At 36.2% G+C, this 20,947-nt stretch overlaps 1 protein-coding gene across 4 annotated transcripts in view; it reads right to left on the bottom strand.

Moving 5' to 3' along the window:
* Window positions 1-20,947, bottom strand: part of LOC116581395 (ATP-binding cassette sub-family A member 3-like) — a 150,842-nt gene that overhangs the window by 103,635 nt on the left and 26,260 nt on the right. For 3 of the 4 annotated variants that reach the window (XM_032328563.1, XM_032328561.1, XM_032328562.1), the window contains exons 4-6: window positions 17,310-17,440; window positions 11,840-11,993; window positions 361-620 (exon numbers count right to left, since the gene is read on the bottom strand). In XM_032328563.1, coding sequence (XP_032184454.1) covers window positions 361-620; window positions 11,840-11,993; window positions 17,310-17,440 — 545 coding nt within the window. The remainder of the gene's footprint in view (window positions 1-360; window positions 621-11,839; window positions 11,994-17,309; window positions 17,441-20,947) is intronic. The other variant, XM_032328564.1, reaches the window with a different exon arrangement.

Raw genomic sequence — 20,947 nt, forward strand, 5'->3', positions numbered from 1 at the left:
CCACTGTTACAATTTGGTCTTAATTTGACTCAACACTGACATGCATCTCAAATCTTGGAATTGTAGTGCATCTTAAATCAGTCTAACTCAAGACCTCATATGATTATTTCTTTGTTGCCTATTTTATTCCAAAAAAGATTCAGCATATTTAATATATGACCTCTCTCCATAATATTCATGTTAACTAGCCATTAGTCAATAAAGCTATAGGCCAAATCAAGAATTTAGATAAAAGTAGGCCATCAGAAAATTTGTATATTTGTACACTGTTATTGTGATATAATTATTTACCAATGTCAAAGGTATAGAGCACAAAATCTGTTCCTTGGGCCCAAAATGCTACAAAGAAAGTGAAATTACCTTTAATCTCTTTTCCTTTTCTGAAACAATGGTCCTGATGAGGGTAAGTTCAGTTAGAGAAAATGCAAGTACAACTATCAAAGGGAAGAGAGCTGAAAAACTGTACCAAAAAGAATCCATATAATAAGCAGGGTATGGAAACCTATTAAGAAAAATGATGGCATCATTTAACATTTGTTCTGCAGCTTCGCCGTTGTGGTATATAATGATGGCCTGGTCTATGATATGCTGCAAAAGCAGGAACCCTTCTCTGATGTACCCTAAATGAGAAAACAAAGATGATCAAGTTCAGTATACCAAGAAATAGCCAGGCAAACAAAGAAGGCAATTTGGGTAATTCAAAGCTTTTAACTCAAAGAACAAAACAATTTCCCAAAACCTATAGTGATTTGGGACACAGATAATAGATAACATGAAATTGTATTACTATCTTTTCAAAACTAAAATACTATATGAAAATGATACTGTTGCTTTATGTAATTTTATCAGCCAAAATAAATGAGAATTCAATACTAGACATACCCGACATGTAAACAGAAGTGATGCTCAAAACAAGATGTGAAACAATCCCATTTATAATAGCATCAAAAAGAATAAAATACATAGGAATAAACTTAACCAAGGAGGTGAAAAGACTTCTACACTGAAAACTACTAAACACTGCAGAAAGAAATTAAAGATGACACAAGTAAATGTAAGACATTCCATGTTCCTGGATTGGGAGACTCACTGTTGTTAAAATATCCATATTACCCAGAATTATCTACAGATTCAATGCAACCTCTATCAAAATCCTTGTGATGAGCACCAGGTGTATGTATGGAAGTGCTGAAGCATTAAATTGTATACCCAAGCTAATATTACACTGTATGTTAACTAACCAGAATTCTTTTAAAAACTTTTTTAAAAATCCCAATGGCATTTTTTTCAGAAACAGAAAAAAACAATCCTAAAATCCATATGAAATTGTAAAGAATCTCGAATAGCCAAAATAATCCCAAGAAAAGAGAGTACTTGCTCTTGTGAGCTGAAGGCCTTGTACTTCCTGATTCAAAATATAATGCAAAATTACAGTAATCAAAACAGTACTGGTATACTAGCAGCATAGAGACCAACAGAACAGACATCTCAGAAATAAATTCTCACATACATGGTCAAATGTCTTTGACAAGGCCACCAGGAGAAAGGATACTCTCTTCAAAACAAATGGTGGTGGATAAACTGGATATCCACATGCCAAAGAATGAAGTTAGATCCTTACCTTAAACTGCATGCAAAAGTTAAAACAAAAGAGATAAAGAGCCTCCAAGACCGTCAAAGTTTAAAAGGTTATGTGACCACCAAGCCAGCACTACAAGAAATATTAAGGAGGTTCTATAAAAGAAGAAAGAACCCAAGAGTGACACAGAACAGAAATTTAAAAAGACAATCTATAGAAACAAGGACTTCACAGGCAACATAATGTCAATAATAACTTATCTTTCAATTATCACTCTCAATGTGAATGGCCTAAATGCTCCCATAAAATGGCACAGAGTTACAGACTGGATAAAACAACAAGACCCGTCCATATGCTGTCTACAAAAGACACATTTTGAACCTAAAGATACATCCAGACTGAAAGTAAAGGAATGGAGAACCATCTTTCATGCCAATGGGCCTCAAAAGAAAGCTGGGGTAGTGATTCTCATGTTAGAAAAATTAGATTTTAAGCTAAACACTAGTCAGAGATACAGAAGGATACTACATAATTCTTAAAGGGTCTATCCACCAAGAAGATCTAACAATTATAAATATTTATGCCCCCAACATGGGAGCAACCAACTACAGAAGCCAACTGTTAAACAAAATAAAGAGTTATATTGATATGAATACATTAATTGTAGGGTATCTTAACACACCACTTTCAGCAATAGACAGATCATTTAATGAACTCAACTTTTGTTATCAACATGGACAGGACTTGGAGGAGATCATGCTGAGTGAAATAAGTCAAGCGGAGAAAGTCAATTATCATATGGTTTCACTTACTTGAGAAGCATAAGGAATATCATTGAGGACATTAGGAGAAAGAAAGAAAAAGTGAATTGGGGGAAATCATAGGAGGAGATGAACCATGAGAGACTGTGGACTCTGAGAAACAAAGAGGGTTTTGAAAAGGAGGGTTTGGAGAGGATGGGTGAGCCTGGTGGTGGGTATTAAGGAGGGCATGTATTGCATGGATCACTGGTTTGGCGCATAAACAATGAACCTTGGAACACTGAAAAAAAAAATTAAGATGTTTAAAAATAAATAAATAAAAAGTAAAAGTAAAATAAAAATAAAGTAAATAAATCTTTAAAAAAAAGAGTACATAAAGAATTCCTCTAACTCAATAACAAAAATAAGCTGATTCTAAAATGGGCAAAGAAAAAACAATGGGCAAAGTACTCATAAAGACATTTCTCCAAAGAAAACACACGAATGGTCAAAAAAAACACAGGAAAAAACATTCAACTTCACTAATTATCACAGAAATACATATCCAAATCACAATGAAAGATCACTTCATAACTGTTAGGATGGCCACTACCAAAAAACCATAAAAGAACAAGTGTTAATGATGATGTAAAGAAATCAGAAAACTTGTGCTCTGTTGATAGGAATATAAAATGGTGCACAGTATGGAAGTTTCTCAAGATACTAAAAATGACTACCGTATGATCTAGCAATCCCACTTTTGGGCATATAACCAAAAGAACCGAAGAAAGGATCTCAAAAAGATAATCTGCACACTTATGTTCATTCAGCATTATTCACAATAGCCAAGAGGTAAAAGCAACCTCTGTCCCTCCACAGATGAATGGATAAACAAAATACACCATATACATAGTGTAAAATATTATTAAGCCTTTAAAAAGAGAGAAATTCTGTCATATTCTACAACATGGATGCACCCTGAAGACATTATGCACAAAAGGACAATTAATGCATGATTCTACTTATATTGGGCATTTGACCTACATTCATGGAAACAGAAAGCAGAATCTTTGTTTCCAGCAGCTGGATAGAGGGAAATATTAAGAAGTGTTTAATGGATAGCATTTCAGGTTTGCAATATTAAAAGTTTTAGAAATCAGAGACTGTGGACTCTGAGAAAAAAACTGAGGGTTTTGGAGGGGAGGGGAGTTGGGGGGATGGGTGAGCCTGATGGTGGTATTAAGGAGGGCATGTATTGCATAGAGCACTGAGTGTGGTACATAAACAATGAATCTTGGAACACTGAAAAAATAAAATTTAAAAAAATCTATTGTACAACAACATGGCTATAATTAACAATATTGTATTGGGCACTTAAAAGTTAGAGGGTATATCTCATCTTAAGTGTTCTTATTACAATTTTAAAATCTCACTTTTAAATTTCACTGAACTAATTCTGATCTTCTCTCTCATCACCTATCCTCAGCTAATTTAATCAGCTAAAGTTCTAATAATTAATATCATAGAATCTTCAGTCAAAAGGGACCTAAATGGTGACCTCATCCAAACATTCCTTTTTCAGATGAAGAAACTTAATCCAGAACGTTTAGGATAATAAAGCTACCAATGAATAGAGTCTGAACAAAATACATCAAGTCACCTAACTCCTAGTCACCACACTTTAACCAGAGTGTCCCCTTACACCAATTTTTTAATGTAAATTTGCTATACAGTATCACTCAATCGTTGGAATTTGCCTGATTATCTTCTTTCTTGTTTTATAGAAAATGGTCTTTTTAAGGAAACACCTCCTTCCAGAAGAAATGCTCTATTTAAAATATTTTTATGTGACCAACTCTTCTTTCTCGTTTAAATTACTTTTTCTACCAAGATCATGCTATTTTCAATTAACTTACTCTCACAAATTACATTTAATTTACAGAAGATTAATTGTAAGAAAGGCCAGATTCCTTTTTTTTTTAAGATTTTATTTATTTATCTGAGAGGAATAGATCACAAGTAGGCAGAGAGGCAGGCAGAGAGAGAGGTGGAAGCAGGCTCCCTGCCGAGCAGAGAGTCCGATGCGGGGCTTGATCCCGGGACCCTGGGATCATGACCTGAGCCGAAAGCAGAGGCTTTAACCCACTAAACCACCCAGGCGCACCACCAGATTCCTTTTTAACTTTTGCTTGGAAAAATATTCAAGATGTTTTTGATAAGATGAAATAACAACATGCAATCAATACCATCACTCTAGTTTAACTATATTCATTTTTGGACAGCCATCTCAATTGTTGTATAGGTTTATACATACGTCTCATAGTTATGATTCTATATATATGGTTCCCTATTTATTAGGCCTAATAAGGATTATATTTAACCACTACATGGTAGTTACCAAACTGACATATCCTCATATTCTTAACCAGATACTTATTATACACGGTTTTGATTGTTGCCAATTTTTATTCATAATAGTTCAATTACACATAGCTTTTGTCTGCTGTTGAATGATTTCTTAAAGATAACTTCTCAAAGAGGAGTCAAGATGGCGGAGAAGTAGCAGGCTGAGACTATTTCAGCTAGCAGGAGATCAGCTAGATAGCTTATCTAAAGATTGCAAACAACTACAAATCCAACGGGAGATCTAAGAGAAGAACAGCAACTCTAGAAACAGAAAATCAACCACTTTCTGAAAGGTAGGACTGGCGGAGAAGTGATGGGAAGATGGACCTGGGGCGGGGGGTAGTGGCCAGCTCCCGGCAAGCAGCGGAGCAATGGAGCACAAAATCAGGACTTTGAAAAGTCTGTTCTGCTGAGGGACATCACTCCAGAGGCTAAACCAGGGTGAAGACCATGCAGGGTCAGCGTGGCCTCAGGTCCCGCATGGTCACAGAAGGATCAGGGGTGTCTGAGTGTCACAGAGCTTGCAGGCATTAAAATGGGGAAGCCGGCTACAGAGACAGAGCTGAGGAGTGGGCTCTCAGCTCGGCGTTACCTTGAACTGGTCGCAAGCTCGGTGAGCTCGGAGCGTGGCTGGAGGCTAGGGAGACGGGAGTAAATGGGCACTGTTCTCTGAGGGCACACCGAGGAGTGGGGCCCCGAGGTCCCGGCTCTTCCAGGCCTGAGACCAGGAGGCCGCCATTTTCATTCCTGTTCTCTGGAACTCTACGGAAAGTGCTCAGGGAACAAAAGCTCCCAAAAGTGAACTCAAGCAGATCACTCAGGCCGGCCCCTGGTAAGGGCGGTGCAATTCCACCTTGGGCAAAGACACTTGAGAATCCCACAACAGGCCCCTCCCGGAGAAGATCAACAAGAAATCCAGGTAAGACCAAGTTCACCTACCAAGGAGTACACTTTCAATACCAAGGAGAGCAGTTGAATTCCAGAGGAGGAGAAAGCAAAGCATGGAACTCATGGCTTTCTCCCCATGATTCTTTAGTCTTGCATTAATTTAATTTTTTTTCTTTTTCAATTTTTTTCTCTTCTTCTGCTAAATTTTTTTTAACTTTTACCTTTTTCTTTTTTAACGTTTTTTAACTAGTTTATCTAATATATATATATTTTTTTTCTTTTTTATACTTTTTCTTTATTCATTTTTTTTTAATTGTTTCTTTTCTTTTTTTTTTTCTTTCTGAACCTCTTTTTATCCCCTTTCTTCCCCTTCATGATTTGGGATCTCTTCTGATTTGGTTAAAGCATATTTTCCTGGGGTTGTTGCCACCCGTTTAGTATTTTACTTGCTCCTTCATATACTCTTACCTGGACAAAATGACAAGGCGGAAAATTTCACCACAAAAAAAAGAACAAGAGGCAGTACCGAAGGCTAGGGACCTAATCAACACAGACATTGGTAATATGTCAGATCTAGAGTTCAGAATGACGATTCTCAAGGTTCTAGTCAGGCTCAAAAAAGGCATGGAAGATATTAGAGAAACCCTCTCAGGAGATATAAAAGCCCTTTCTGGAGAAATAAAAGAACTAAAATCTAACCAAGTTGAAATAAAAAAAGCTATTAATGAGGTGCAATCAAAAATGGAGGCTCTCACTGCTAGGATAAATGAGGCAGAAGAAAGAATTAGTGATATAGAAGACCAAATGACAGAGAATAAAGAAACTGAGCAAAAGAGGCACAACAGCTACTGGACCACGAGGGGAGAATTTGAGAGATAAGTGACACCATAAGACGAAACAACATTAGAATAATTGGGATTCCAGAAGAAGAAGAAAGAGAGAGGCGAGCAAAAGGTATACTGGAGAGAATGACAGCATGGAACTTAGGACAAACCGGAATCTGCATGTGTTACCACCTCCAACCTTGATGATTGTGGGAGACTGTCAAATAAATAAATAGAATAAATAGAACTACCCTATGACCCAGCAATTGCACTACTGGGTATTTACCCTAAAGATACAAACGTAGTGATCCAAAGGGGCGCGTGCACCCGAATGTTTATAGCAGCAATGTCCACAATAGCCAAACTATGGAAAGAACCCAAATGTCCATCAACAGATGAATGGATAAAGAAGATACATACACAATGGAATACTATGCAGCCATCAAAAGAAATAAAATCTTGCCATTTGCGACGACGTGAATGGAACTAGAGGGTATCGTGATTAACGAAATAAGTCAAGAGGAGAAAGACAACTATCATATGATCTCCCTGATATGAGGAAGTGGAGATGCAACATGGGGGGTTAAGAGGGCAGGAGAAGAATAAATGAAACAAGATGGGATTGGGAGGGAGACAAACCATAAGTGACTCTAAATCTCACAAAACAAACTGAGGATTGCTGGAGAATAGGGGGTTGGGAGAAGAGGGGTGGGGTTATAGACATTGGCGGGGGTATGTGGTATGGTGAGCATTGTGAAGTGTGTAAACGTAACGATTCATAGACCTGTACCCCTGGGGTTAAAAATATATGTTTATAAAAAATAAAATTTTTTTTAAAAAAAGATACTTCTCAATATTGTTAGTTAACCAGTTCAAAGCCCTTACTGTTTACTTTTTTCTTTCAAGGTATTAAAAAAGAATTTTAAATTACCACTGCATAATTAAAACTCATTCATCAACCAAAAAGAATAATTTAACCACAATGCTATGAAACTTTAAGTCAACCACAAAAAAAATTGGAAAGACCACAAATACCTGGAAGTTAAAGAGCATCCTACTAAAAAACGAATAAAGCTAAAATTTATTTATTTGTTTGTTTATTTATTTATTTTTATTTTCAGCATAATAGTATTCATTGTTTTTGCACCACACCCAGTGCTCCAAGCAATCCGTGCCCTCTCTAATACCCACCACCTGGTTCCCCCAACCTCCCACCCCCTGCCCCTTCAAACCCCTCAGATTGTTTTTCAGAGTCCGTAGACTCTCATGGTTCACCTCCCCTTCCAATTTCCCTCAACTCCCTTCTCTTCTCTAACTCCCCTTGTACTCCATGCTATTTGTTATGCTCCACAGATAAGTGAAACCGTATGATAATTGACTCTGTCTGCTTGACTTATTTAAAAAATTAAAGAAAATGAATGAATTAGTTAAGCAGAAAATTAAAGAAGAAATTTTTAGTAAGTACAGAGGACCACAGTGAAAGGGAGGGAAAACTGAATGGGAAGAAATCAGAGAGGGAGACAAACCATGAGAGACTCTGGACTCTGGAAAACAAACTGAGGGTTATAGAAGTGAGGAGGGATGGGGTAACCAGGTGATGGGTACTAAGGAGGGCACATGTTGTGATGAGCTCTGAGCATTATATGCAACTAATGAATCACTGAACACTACATCAAAAATTAACAGATGTCGTGAAAAAAAGGGCTATCTGTACCCCAATGTTTATAGCAGCAATGGCCACTGTCGCCAAACTATGGAAAGAACCAAGATGCCCTTCAACGGACGAATGGATAAGGACAATGTGGTTCATATACACTATGGAGTATTATGCTTCCATCAGAAAGGATGAATACTCAACTTTTGTAGCAACATGGACGGGACTGGAAGAGATTATGCTGAGTGAAATAAGTCAAGCAGAGAGAGTTAATTATCATATGGTTTCACTTATTTGTGGAGCATAACAAATATCATGGAGGACAAGGGGTGTTAGAGAGGAGAAGGGAGTTGGGGTAAATTGGAAGGGGAGGTGAACCATGAGAGACTATGGACTCTGAAAAACAATCTGAGGGGTTTGAAGTGGGGGGTGGGAGGTCGGGGTTCCAGGTGGTGGGTACTATAGAGGGCACGGACTTCATGGAGCACTGGGTGTGGTGAAAAAATAATGAATACTGTTATGCTGAAAATAAATAAATTAATAAAAAAATTAATGATGTACTATATGCTGGCTAACTGAACACAATAAATATACAGTCATTACATTAAAAAAAGAAATAAAGGGGCACCTGGGTGGCTCAGTGGGTTAAAGCCTCTGCCTTCAGCTCAGGTCATGATCCCAGAGTCCTGGGACAGAGCCCCGCATCGGGCTCTCTGCTCAGCAGGGAGCCTGCTTCCACCTCTCTCTCTGCCTGCCTCTGCCTACTTGTGATCTCTGTCTGTCAAATAAATAAATAAAATCTTTAAAAAAAGAAATTAAAAAAATATGGGGCACCTGCGTGGCTCAGTGGGTTAAGCCGCTGCCTTCGGCTCAGGTCATGATCTCAGGGTCCTGGGATCGAGCCCCGCATCGGGCTCTCTGCTCAGCGGAGAGCCTGCTTCCCTCTCTCTCTCTCTGCCTGCCTCTCTGCCTACTTGTGATCTCTGTCTGTCAAATAAATAAATAAAATCTTTAAAAAAAAAAAATACAAGGCAGCAAGTAAAAATGAAAACAAAACAATCTAAACCTGATGCAGTGAAAGCAGTCCTATGGGGAAGTTTATTGCAATACAAGCCTAATTCAAGAAGCAAAAATAGTCTAAAATATACAACGTAACCTTACACCTAAAGGAGCTAGAAAAGGAACAGCAAATAAAGCCTCAGGCCAGTAGAAAAAGGGAAATAATAAAAGATTAGAGCAGAAATAAATGATATAGAAACAAAAATATAACAAAATTAAGAGATTTCATATTAATGAAACTAAGAGCTCATTTTTCAAAGAATTCTCTAAAAGAATGAATAAAATTGATAAAACCATAGTCATATTTATCAAAAATATAAAAGGACCCAAATAGGTAAAATAATAAATGAAAGAGGACATATCACAACCAATACCACAGAAATACAACTAGAATACTATAAAAAATTATATGCAACAAACTGAGCAAACAAGAAGAAATGGACAAATTTCTATGAACCTACAAACTACCAAAACTGAAAAAGAAATAGAAAATTTGAACAGACCATAACCAGCAAAGAAATTGACTCAGTAATTAAAAATTTCCCAACAAACAAAAGCCTAGGGGCAGACAAATTCCCAGGAGAATTCTACCAGACACTGAAAGAAGAGTTAATACTATTCTCCAAATTCCAAAATTATAGGTCAATATCCCTGATGAACATAGATGCAACAAAATACTAGAAAATTGAATTCAAAAATACATTTAATGAATTGTTCACCATAATCAAGCAGGATTTATTCCTGGGCTACAAGAGTGGTTCAACATCTGCAAATCAATCAACAGGATACACCATATTAATTAAAGAAAGGATAGGAACCATATGATCCTGTCAATAAATGAAGAAAAAGCATTTGACAAAATACAGCATCCTATTCCAAACCCTCAATCTGGGGCACCTCGGTAGCTTAGTCAGTTAAGCATCTGCCTTCAGCTCTGGTCATAATCCCGGGGTCCCAGGATCGAGTCCTGCATTGGGATCCCTGGTCGGTGAGCCTGCTTCTCCCTCTCCCTCTGCCTGCTCCTCCCCCTGCTGGGCTCTCTCTCTCTCTCTGTCAAATAAATAAATAAAATCTCCCCCCCCCAAAAAAAACCTCAACAAAGTAGGGATAGACGGAACATATCACAACATCCTAAAGGTCATATATGAAAGGCCAACAGCTAATATCATTCTCAGTAAGGAAAAACTGAGAGCATTTCCCCTACAGTCAGGAAAAAGACAAGGATGTCCATTCTCACCACTGGTACTTAACATAGTACTGGAAGTCTTAGCCTGTTTGAATAGACAACAAAAAGAAATAAAAGGCATCCAAATTGGCAAGGTGGCAAGGTAGAAGTCAAACTTTCATTATTTCATTATTTACAGTTGACATAATACTCTGAAAGTCTCCACCAAAAAATTACTAGAACTCATACATGAATTCAGCAAAGTTGCAGTATATAAAATCAATGTGTAGAAATCTGTTACATTTCTATATGCCAATAACAAAGCAGCCAAAAAAAAAATCAAGGAATTGATCCTATTTGCAACTGCACCAAAAACAATAAGATACCTAGGAATAATCTAACTAAAGAAGTAAAAGATCTGTATTCTGAAAACTACAGAAGAGGAAAGAAACTGAAGAGGACACAAAGAAATGGAAAAGTATTCCATACTCATGAACTAGAAGAACTCATATTATTAAAATCTCTATATTTTAAGAACTAGAGGAACTCATATTATTAAAATGTCTCTATTACCCAAAGCAATCTATACATTTAAGGCAATCTCTACCATAATACCACCAGCCTGGTAGTGCTGGTGGTATTATGCCACCAGCACTACCAGGCTGGTGGTATTATGCCCTGGTGGTATTGTGGTATTGTGCCCTCCATAATACCAGCAGGCTGGTGGTATTATGGAGGGCATGTATCGCATGGAGCACTGGGTGTGGTGCATAAACAATGAATTCTGTTACACTGAAAAGAAATTAAATTTAAAAAAAAAGAATGAAAAAAAAAAAGAATGAAATCTTGCTATTTGCAAAGATGTGGATGGAGCTAACAGATATTATGCTAAGTGAAATAAGTTAGAGAAAGATAAATACTATATGATCTCACTCATGTGGAATTTAAGAAAGAAAACAGATAAACATATGGAAGGGGGGAAAGAAAAAAGAGAGAGGGGGAAACAAGCCATGCAAGGATAGAGAACAAACAGAGAGGTGGGTAGGGGATGAGCTAGATGGGCAATGGGTATTAAAGAAGGCATGTGCTGTGCTGAGCATTGAGCATTGTATGTAAGTGATGAGTCACTTAACTCTACTCCAGAAACCAATATTGCATCCTATGTTAACTATCCAAAATTTAAATTAAAAAAATAAATTTAGAACCATAAATATGCAGACAATGTTAGTTTACGAAGATGTGTCTATTAAGTCAGCAGAGTCAATGTTTACTAATGAAGACTATATAAATGCAAGGATACATACTGATAAAATTCGGGAAATGATTTACAGTAATAGGAAGATATTTTTCAAATGTATAAGGTTTTCTAAATGCTTGTTTTTACAATAAAAACTCAATTTTAAATATGAACTGCCACAATGAATAAACTTTTTCACTCACTGAAAAAAAATGATTCACACATGTTGATATGACTGCTAGCTTGAATGCAAAATATTAATGTAAGAATTCTGAGGGACAGCTCACCAGGATCTCCCCCATCATTACTTAATGGGCTCCTGGGTCCTATATCAGGTACCTCTGGAAACAGAATGTGTGTATGCCATCCAGTATCTACTAAGGAGCTTAGAAAATCCGAAGTTCTCTCAGTACCTGTACCAAAACGCAGATGATATTTTACCTGGAATAGACAATAGAATACAAACAACATGTTAGATCAATGAACACTAAAAGCAAGTATCAACAGTGAGAGGAAAAGAAAATACAAAGCTAAAATTTGTGTTTTAGCAGAGTGAGCAATTCAGTATTCCAAATGGTAAGAAATGTGAGCAATTCAGTATTCTAAATGGTAAGAAATAATAGTATCACTGATGCAAGGGACAAGAAGCAAGCCTCATGTGCCATAATCAAAAAGTCTGAAATCAATTAAATTTGTATCTCTGCTCTATCATCTTTAGGATTTTTGAGTTACAAAGATGCCAACAGTGGTACCTTTTTTTAAAAATTTCTTTTTATTGTTCATTTTTTTCCAGTGTTCCAAGATTCACTGTTATTACACCAAACCCAGTGCTCCATGCAATACGTGCCCTCCTTAATACTAGCCACCAGACTCACCCATTCCCCCAACCACCTCCCCTTCCAAAAGCCTGTTTGTTTCTCAGAGTCCACAGTCTCTCATGGTTCATCTCCCCCTCTGATTTACCCCAATTAACTTTTCCTTTCCTTCTCCTAATGTCCTCCATGTTATTCTTTATGCTCCATAAGTAAATGAAACCATATAACTGACTCCCTCTGCTTGACTTATTTCACTCAGCATTATCTCTTCCAGTCCTGTCCATCTTGATACAAAGTTGGGTATTCATCCTTTCTGATGGAGACATAATATTCCATTATATATATGGACCATATATTCTTTATCCATTCATCTGTTGAAGGGCATCTTGGCTCTTTCCACAGTTTGGTGATTGTGGCCATTGCTGCTATGAACATTGGGGTACATTTGGGCCTTCCTTTCACTACATCTGTATCTTTGGGGTAAATACCCAGTAGTGCAATTGCAGGGTCATAGGGTAGCTCTATCTTTAATTTTTTGAAGAATCACAACACTGTTTTCCAAAGTGGCTGCACCAACTTGCATTTGCACCCTTCCTCTTTCCCTACATCCTCTCCAATGCTTGTTGTTTACTGTCTTGTTAATTTTGGCCGTTCTAACTGGTGTAAGATGGTATCTCAATGTGGTTTTTTTGATTTGAATTTCCATGATGGCTAATGATGATGAAAATTTTTCATGTCTCTGATAGCCATTTGTATGTCTTCTTTGGAGAAGTGTCTGTTCATGTCTTCTGCCCATTTTTTGATGTGATTATCTATTTTCTGGGTGTTGAGTTTGAGGAGTTCTTTATAGATCTTGGATATCAATCCTTTGTCTGTAGTGTCATTTGCAAATATCTTCTCCTATTCTTTGGGTTGCCTCTTTGTTTTGTTGACTGCTTCCTTTGCTGTGCAGAAGCTTTTATCTTGATGGAAGTCCCAAAAGTTCATTTTTGCTTTTGTTTCCTTTGCCTATGGAGACATGTCTTGAAAGAAGTTGCCATGGATGATGTGAAGAGGTTACTGCCTATGTTCTACTCTAGGATTTTGATAAATTCCTGTCTCATGTTGTGGTCTTTTATCCACTTCAAGTTTATCTTTGTGTATCATGTAAGAGAATGGTCGAGCTTCATTCTTCTATACATAGCTATCCAATTTTCTCAGCACCATTTATTGAAGATGCTGTCTTTTTTCCACTAGGCATTTTTTTCTGCCTTGCCAAAGATTATTTAACCACAGAGTTGAGGGTCCATATCTGTACTCTCTACTCTGTTTCATTGGTCTATGTGTCTGTTTTTGTGCCAGTACCATGTTGTCTTGGTGATCACAAATTAGTAGTAAAATCAGGCAACATGATGCCCCCAGCTTTTTTTTTTTTTTCTTCAACATTTCCTTAGTGATTTGGGGTCTTTTCTGGTTCAAAATAAATTTAAGGATTGTTTGTTCCAGCACTTTGAAAAATGCCAGTGGAATTTTGATTGGGATGGCATTGAAAGTATAGACTGCTCTGGGCAGTACAGACAGTTAGCAATGTTCATTCTTCTGATCCATGACCATGGAACACTTTTCCATCTTTTTATGTCTTCTTCAATTTCTTTCATGAATGTTCTGTAGTTCCTAGAGTACAGATCCTTTACCTCTTTGGTTAGGTTTATTCCAAGGTATCGCATGGTTCTTGGTGCCATAACTCTTCAAAGTATACAGATAGAGGGAACATTCCTAAAGTTCATAAAATCTATCTATGAAAAATCCATAGCGAATATCATCCTCATTGGGGAAAAGCTGACAGCCCTCCCATCAAGATCAGGAACACAACAGGGATGCCCACTCTCACCACCCTTGTTCATTATAGTACTAAAAGTCCTAGCAACAGCAATCAGACAACAAAAAGAAATAAAAGTTATTCAAACTGGCAAAGAATACGTCAAACTGTCTCTCTTCACAGATGACATGATTCTTTATATGGAAAACCCAAAAGACTCCACCCCCAAACTACTAAAACTCATATAGCAATTCAGTAATGTTGGCAGGATACAAAGCCAAAGCACAGAAATCAGTTGCATTCTTATCCACTAACAATGAAAATATAGAAAGGGAAATTAGAGAATTGATTCCAACAGTGGTACCTTGATGATTACCAATGTTATTTTTCTACATCCACAACTGGCTTGCCTAACTACTTCAACAATTCTATTTATTTTCTTTCCTATTATGTTAGCCAACTATGATAAAGATTATCTCCCCCTTTAAAAAGTGACCAACAGAAAAGGAAAAAGCCCAGATATAGTGATTATCTCCCCCTTTAAAAGGTGACTAACAGAAAAGGAAAAAGCCCAGATATAGTGATTATCTCCCCCTTTAAAAAGTGACTAACAGAAAAGGAAAAAGCCCAGATATAATGAAAGTAGGGTTAATAAAATTAAAATGTAGAATGCTATGTATTTTATAAATTACATGAAAAGAAAATGATTTATCTAGAGAGCTGAGCCAACCTCAGGGTAAATTATGGTAGATCTGAGTAGCCTAACAAAGCAAGAACCTACAGTTGCCAAAAGCCAGTAGAGGCTGAACAGAGAAAGAAGTCAATAGCCTGAGAAGGAACTGGCAAGTGCACCAAGTCTAGAAACATTCACACAATTCAGTAATTCAAAAGCAACATTTTAAGTAGCTACATACTATCAATATACAATTCTTTAGCCCAAGGAAGTGACCAAGTATTCAGGAAGCACAGAAGAGAGAAGGGGAGAATTTGGATAGATACTTACAGCACGAGTTTTATAGAAATTAATACTAAGAGTTACTCCAGAAAAAGAAGGACAGGCAGAGCATCAAAAGGAAAGAGGATAATGTGATCAAAGGTAGAGAAGTAATAGACCACATAATATATACAAACAACTACTACTGGTTCAATATTGCTAAAGCATGAAGTTCAAAGAAAGAAGAGGCAACATGAGGCGAAGGGTTATTCAGAAAACGGGTTACTAATGACCTTGAATTCCACACAAAAGACCTTCTGTAGTTCATGGAGAACCCCTGGAGTGTTTTACACAGCACAATGACATGGTCTTTTCTGTGTTCTTGGTGTATCATTGTGGTATCTATAGTAGAGAGAGGTCTTGACCAGGAAAATCAGCTAAGTTACAGAAGAGTTGGTTTTCAGGGGCAGGGAGGGTAGAGCTGGCCACAAACTCAGAAAACAGGTAAGACATCTTGTTTGATAAACTGTGGAAAAAGAGAACAGACACCTAGGGAAATAACCTGGGGAAAAATCTTGTCAGGTATCCATTCTAAATGCTAGACACAGTGAAACATCAACAAAATGGAAGCTTGTACCGCACCAAAGTTATTTGAAATTTGAACCAGAAGCTCTACATATACCAATGAACCTGTATCGCCATCAGCATATACTTCTGATGTTATAATTAGTGTAAAGTAGGCACAGCTAGGAAAAGTGAGGAGAGGACAGAACAGAAAGAAAGGCTACCTACTGTCCTACCAGTGATTTTCCTTTCTCTTTCCTTCCTTCCATTAGCAAACTTGTATCCTAAACAGGATTTAGCTCTGTGCATAAATACTATAGTTTGAGCATTTCCCTCAACCCTAGCTGGCTCATCTCTAACTTGTGGTAAAGAGATACACCAAGTTACCAAAGTTCGAACACTACCCATTTTCTCTCCTTAAGGGATGTTATCAGAGTCTTTCCTGGGGTCTGTCCTAATTCTGAATCAAGTTGGAAAACCCTAAAAGCTGACACTAGAGATTTAGAAATTAGGTAATTCACTCAAAAGAAATAAGTCTTTCATGCTGGAATCTCTGCTGGTATATACGCATATGCCTTTTGTTTTTTTTAATGGCCAAACTTTAACATTTCAAGGACCTCCAGACCAGTTACTGGTGGGGTTACAGAACCTTCCATTCACACTACCAGTGATAATCAAGAATTCTGAAAGTTAAAGCAATTACCTCTTTGGAGACCTAAAACAAATACATTAAAACTTTATACAAAGTAAAAAACAGGGGGCATTCACCAAAGCAAAACAAGAAGCAAGTGGATTGTTCTAGGAGGACATAAAAATGCCTTCTGGAGTTCACAGTCCCAGGAAAGGGGGCTACCTCAGCTTAAAAGACACCCAGATATGAGTGAAGTGTTCAGTTCTTGTTTTTACTTTGACTTTTAACTTTCATATAATAATAGCTTTGTTATGAAAGTCACTTCATATACAAAGTTAGAATGCCAATTACACTTAAAATTAGCTCATTAAAGAGTTTAAATATCATATTACAGATATGCACTATATGAAATTCCAGAAGGCATTTGAACAGGGAACGGACATTGCTACCCATCTTTTTTACCTAGCTACATTGTTATTTTCTTAACCACCATCGGCAAGACTGGAAGGATCTGCTTGGCCAGGGAGATTTGTAAAGTGAATATCCTTACTAAAGCTCCTATTATTCTATCTTCTGAATTTAAGACCATAAGGTAGCAGGAAACCGTTTTCTCCTCAGAGTAAAAACAAAAGGTATTAAAATAAGTTGGCACAGAAACACCTGGGTGGCTCAGTTGGTTAAGCAGCTCCCTTGGGCTCAGGTCATGATCCCAGTGTCCTGGGATCCAGTCCTACATTGGGTGCCTTGCTCAGTGGAACCTACTTCTCCCTCTCCCTCTGCCTGCCACTCCCTCAGCTTATGCACTCTCTGACAAATATATAAACATTTTAAAAAGTAAAATATAATAAAATAAATTGGCACAGGATTCAAATCCTGGTTTTATTATCTACTAGAAGTTAAGATCTTGGGCAACTTAAAATTTTTCCCATTTATAAAATGGGGAGGTTACCTGTATCTCATTAAACCTCTGAAACCTAACATTTAATTATAAATTCTTTAGACAAAAATTTCTTACCTGAAGTGGCAAACGGTCATCGCTATTTTTGAAGTCATGATCAAATACAACAGCAGCCACCACACGAACCGTAGGCTTCTTTTCATACTGAACATACTTCTCAAACTGTGCTTCTGAAGAAAAGCCTCGAACTGTAGAGAAAAAAATCTCAGTAAGTCATCACATAAATGGAAAATGTCTAATGATTATCCCTATCTGTACCATGAATACCATAATTCTGTCATAACACAATACATTTTAAAACATTATTACTCAATTAAAACATTATTACTCATTTTAAAACAATATCAAGGTGACCTAATGGATATCTGGGCTACACAAAAACTCTTGTGTTTTATAAAAGTTGGAACACATTATAAACAATATTTAATCATTACAATAACTGTGTATTAAAGTAAACTGTGACAAGGGGAGTTTTTCAATTGTATTTTGAAATATAGTGATTAAAAAAAATTTGAGAGGAAATAAGTGACAAAATTATTTCTGTAGAAGGTTTATTTTGAAAAGTAATTGTAGAATAAATTGTATTCTAGAAAACCATTGTGAATTTAAATTATAAATTTAAAAATAAAATTTTTAAAAAATAAAAAATTAATAAAAGTAGTACTTTTCTTATTCACAAATGAATCTGTATGAAATTTTAAAAAACACACTCTCAAAACAAAACACACACAACCACACACATACAGGTAACTTAAATGACTAAAGTTTTTTTAAAAATAAAGTTATATAACATGTGCAAAGATCCATACCATAAAGATGTCTCTTCTGTAAAAATTGACATATAAAGTCAATGTAATTCTAGTAAAAATCCAAACAATCTGTTAACTAACTTGGATTTAAATAAAACAAAACAAAACATAATAAAATATCAATCTTCTAGATCTCAAGAGGTCTCACCACAAAAAAAGGTAAATATGTAAGCTGATGGATATGTTAATTAGCTTGATTGTGACACTAAAGGTATATGTATACCAAAACATCCTATTATATGACCTAAATATATACAGTTTTTGTCAATCATAAATAATATAAAAATAAAACTGGTAAATAAAATTAAAAAAATAAAACATTTCCCAAAAAAATCCGAACAATTTTTATGAAAAATTACAAACCAATTCTAAAATTTATATGGAAACACAATGGGTGAATAACAAAGTGTATTAAAAGATGAGCTTTTAGGGCATCTCCGTGCTCAGCTGGTTAAGCATCTGATTCTTGATCTCAGGGTTGTGAGTTCAAGTCTTGCATGTGCTCCACACTGGGTGTGGAGGAAATATACTCTCAATAACTCATGGAACAAAGAACACAAAATAGACTAATGTCTTGGGGCTCAGTTGGTTAAGCATCTCCCCTTGGCTCAGGTCGTTATTCCGGAGTCCCAGGGTGGAGTTCCACATCAGGCTTCCTGCTTGGCGAGTCTCCTTCTCTCTCTGACCCTCACCCTACACTCACTCTCTCTCTCAAATAAATAAGTAAAACTTTAAAAAACAGACTGATGTCTTAAACATGCATGTAAAATTTTTTAACAAAATAGAAGCAAATAAAATTCACAGAATAAACACAAGTAAATGGATGAATGATTCAATAGTTGAAAAATCATTACATTAACAAAAATAAGAAAAGTCACATGACCATCTCAAGAACAACAGAAAAGGCATTTGACAAAATTTAATACTAATTAATGATTTTTTTTAAATCTTGGTAAACAAGGAATAGAAGGAAGCTTTCTAAACCCGATAAAGAACATCTACAAGTAACATATAATAAATATGTTGCTCACTGGGTAAATACTGAAAAATTTTCTCCAGAGACAGGGAACAGAGAAGAATAGCTTTATTAGTTACTTCCTATCAAAAGATATAACATATCAAGTGTTGGTGAAGATATGGAACTGAAACTCTCATACATTTCTGTATGTTATATCCCCCAAGACCCAACAATTTCACTCCTAGCTATATACCAAACAAAAACGTGTATATATGTATTTTATGTTCATCAAAAGGCTCTTAACCTTTTGTTATGTTCATAAAGCACTACTCATAATAGTTAAAATGTGGAATCTACTCAAATGTTCATCAATAATAAACAGATAAATTGGTTGTATAATATTAACATAATCGGATTCTATAAAGAAAATTAGTGATTTATGATCTCACACAATTTGGATGACTCTTACAAATGTGCTGCTACGTGAAAGCACGCACACTAAAACTATATCATACCATATATAACAGAGAATGCCATAACGGGACATAGCGAATATCTTCATTTATGTAAGGTGAGAAGCAGGCAAAACTAATCTATGGTCTTAGAAGTCAAAATAGTAATTAAATTTGGAGGAGTCTTAACTGCAACTTTGGCACAAAAGAAGCTTCTAGAGTGCTGAAAGTGCTCTAACTTAAAATTACAGATTCCTTATTAACTGCAAGAAGGAAAACTGCCTTGATAATGGAAACTGGTGGGAATCCATCTTACTCTAAAATGAGCAAGCATGATACCACGAGTTGAGGAACAAACAGGTAATAAGGTTTCAAAAGTGATTCACTAAGAGGATCTTATAAGAAAGATGTAGTATTTTCAACACAAATGACCAAACTGAACTAAATGTAAAGAAACAAGCAAATACAAATTAAGACTTCTGCAAAATAACTGGCCAAGTCTTTTAAAAATATCAATGTCATTAAAGACAAAACAACAAAAACAATCTAAGAAAGTATTCTAAGCCAGAGGTCAGCAAATTACGGTCCTGTGCAGGTCAAATCTACCCCAGTCTGCTTTGGTATGGGCCTGGGAGCTTTGGATGTTTTTAACATCTCTAAAGGGCTCCTCAATAAAAAAAAAAAAAAAAAAAAAAAAAAGAATATTTGATAGAAACCCACATAGCCCATAAAACCTAACATATTTCCTGTCTGGCCCTTCACAGAAAAGTTTGCCAAGCCCAGTGAATTTTTTAAAATCTCCAACAGGGAGGAGCCTGGGTGGCTGTTGGTTGGGTATCCAACTCTTGGTTTCAGCTCAGGTCACTATCTTAGGGTTCTGGGATCAGGCCCCAAGACAGGCTCTGTGCTTGAGGAGTAGAGTCTGCTTGAGATTCTGTTTTCTTCTGCTCCCCAACTACACTCACACACACTCTCTAAATAAATAATAAGTAAATAAATAAGTAAAATCTTTTTTAAAAATCAATAACTGGATGCTGGATTACAAAAAAGAAAAAAAAGCTCTAAAGAACCTCATTAGGACAATTAGGAAAATACAGATATTGACCATATATTAGATAACATCATTGTATCAATTTTAAAATTCTTGGGTATAATAACTGTAAAGGTTATATTGGACAACGTCATTATTAGGAGATATATATAGTGTTTGAAGGTGATATGTCATGATGAATACAACTTATTCTCAATGGATGAGGAAAAAAAATCCAGCAATTTTATATATATCCTTTTAGTTTCACATACTTACATACATATTACATGTGTGCATGTAAATGTGTGTGTATATAGAGGGCTAATAAAAAAGTAAGTGTGGCAAATGTTATTTGGTAAATTGCAGCATATTTGCATTTTCTCCATAGGTTTGAAATTTTTCAAAATCAAGTGTGTATGTGTCTACTGGGCCCTTCCACTGTGCTA

Source organism: Mustela erminea, chromosome 20, assembly GCF_009829155.1.
Source record: "Mustela erminea isolate mMusErm1 chromosome 20, mMusErm1.Pri, whole genome shotgun sequence".
In the NCBI taxonomy this organism is placed as follows: Eukaryota; Metazoa; Chordata; class Mammalia; order Carnivora; family Mustelidae; genus Mustela; species Mustela erminea.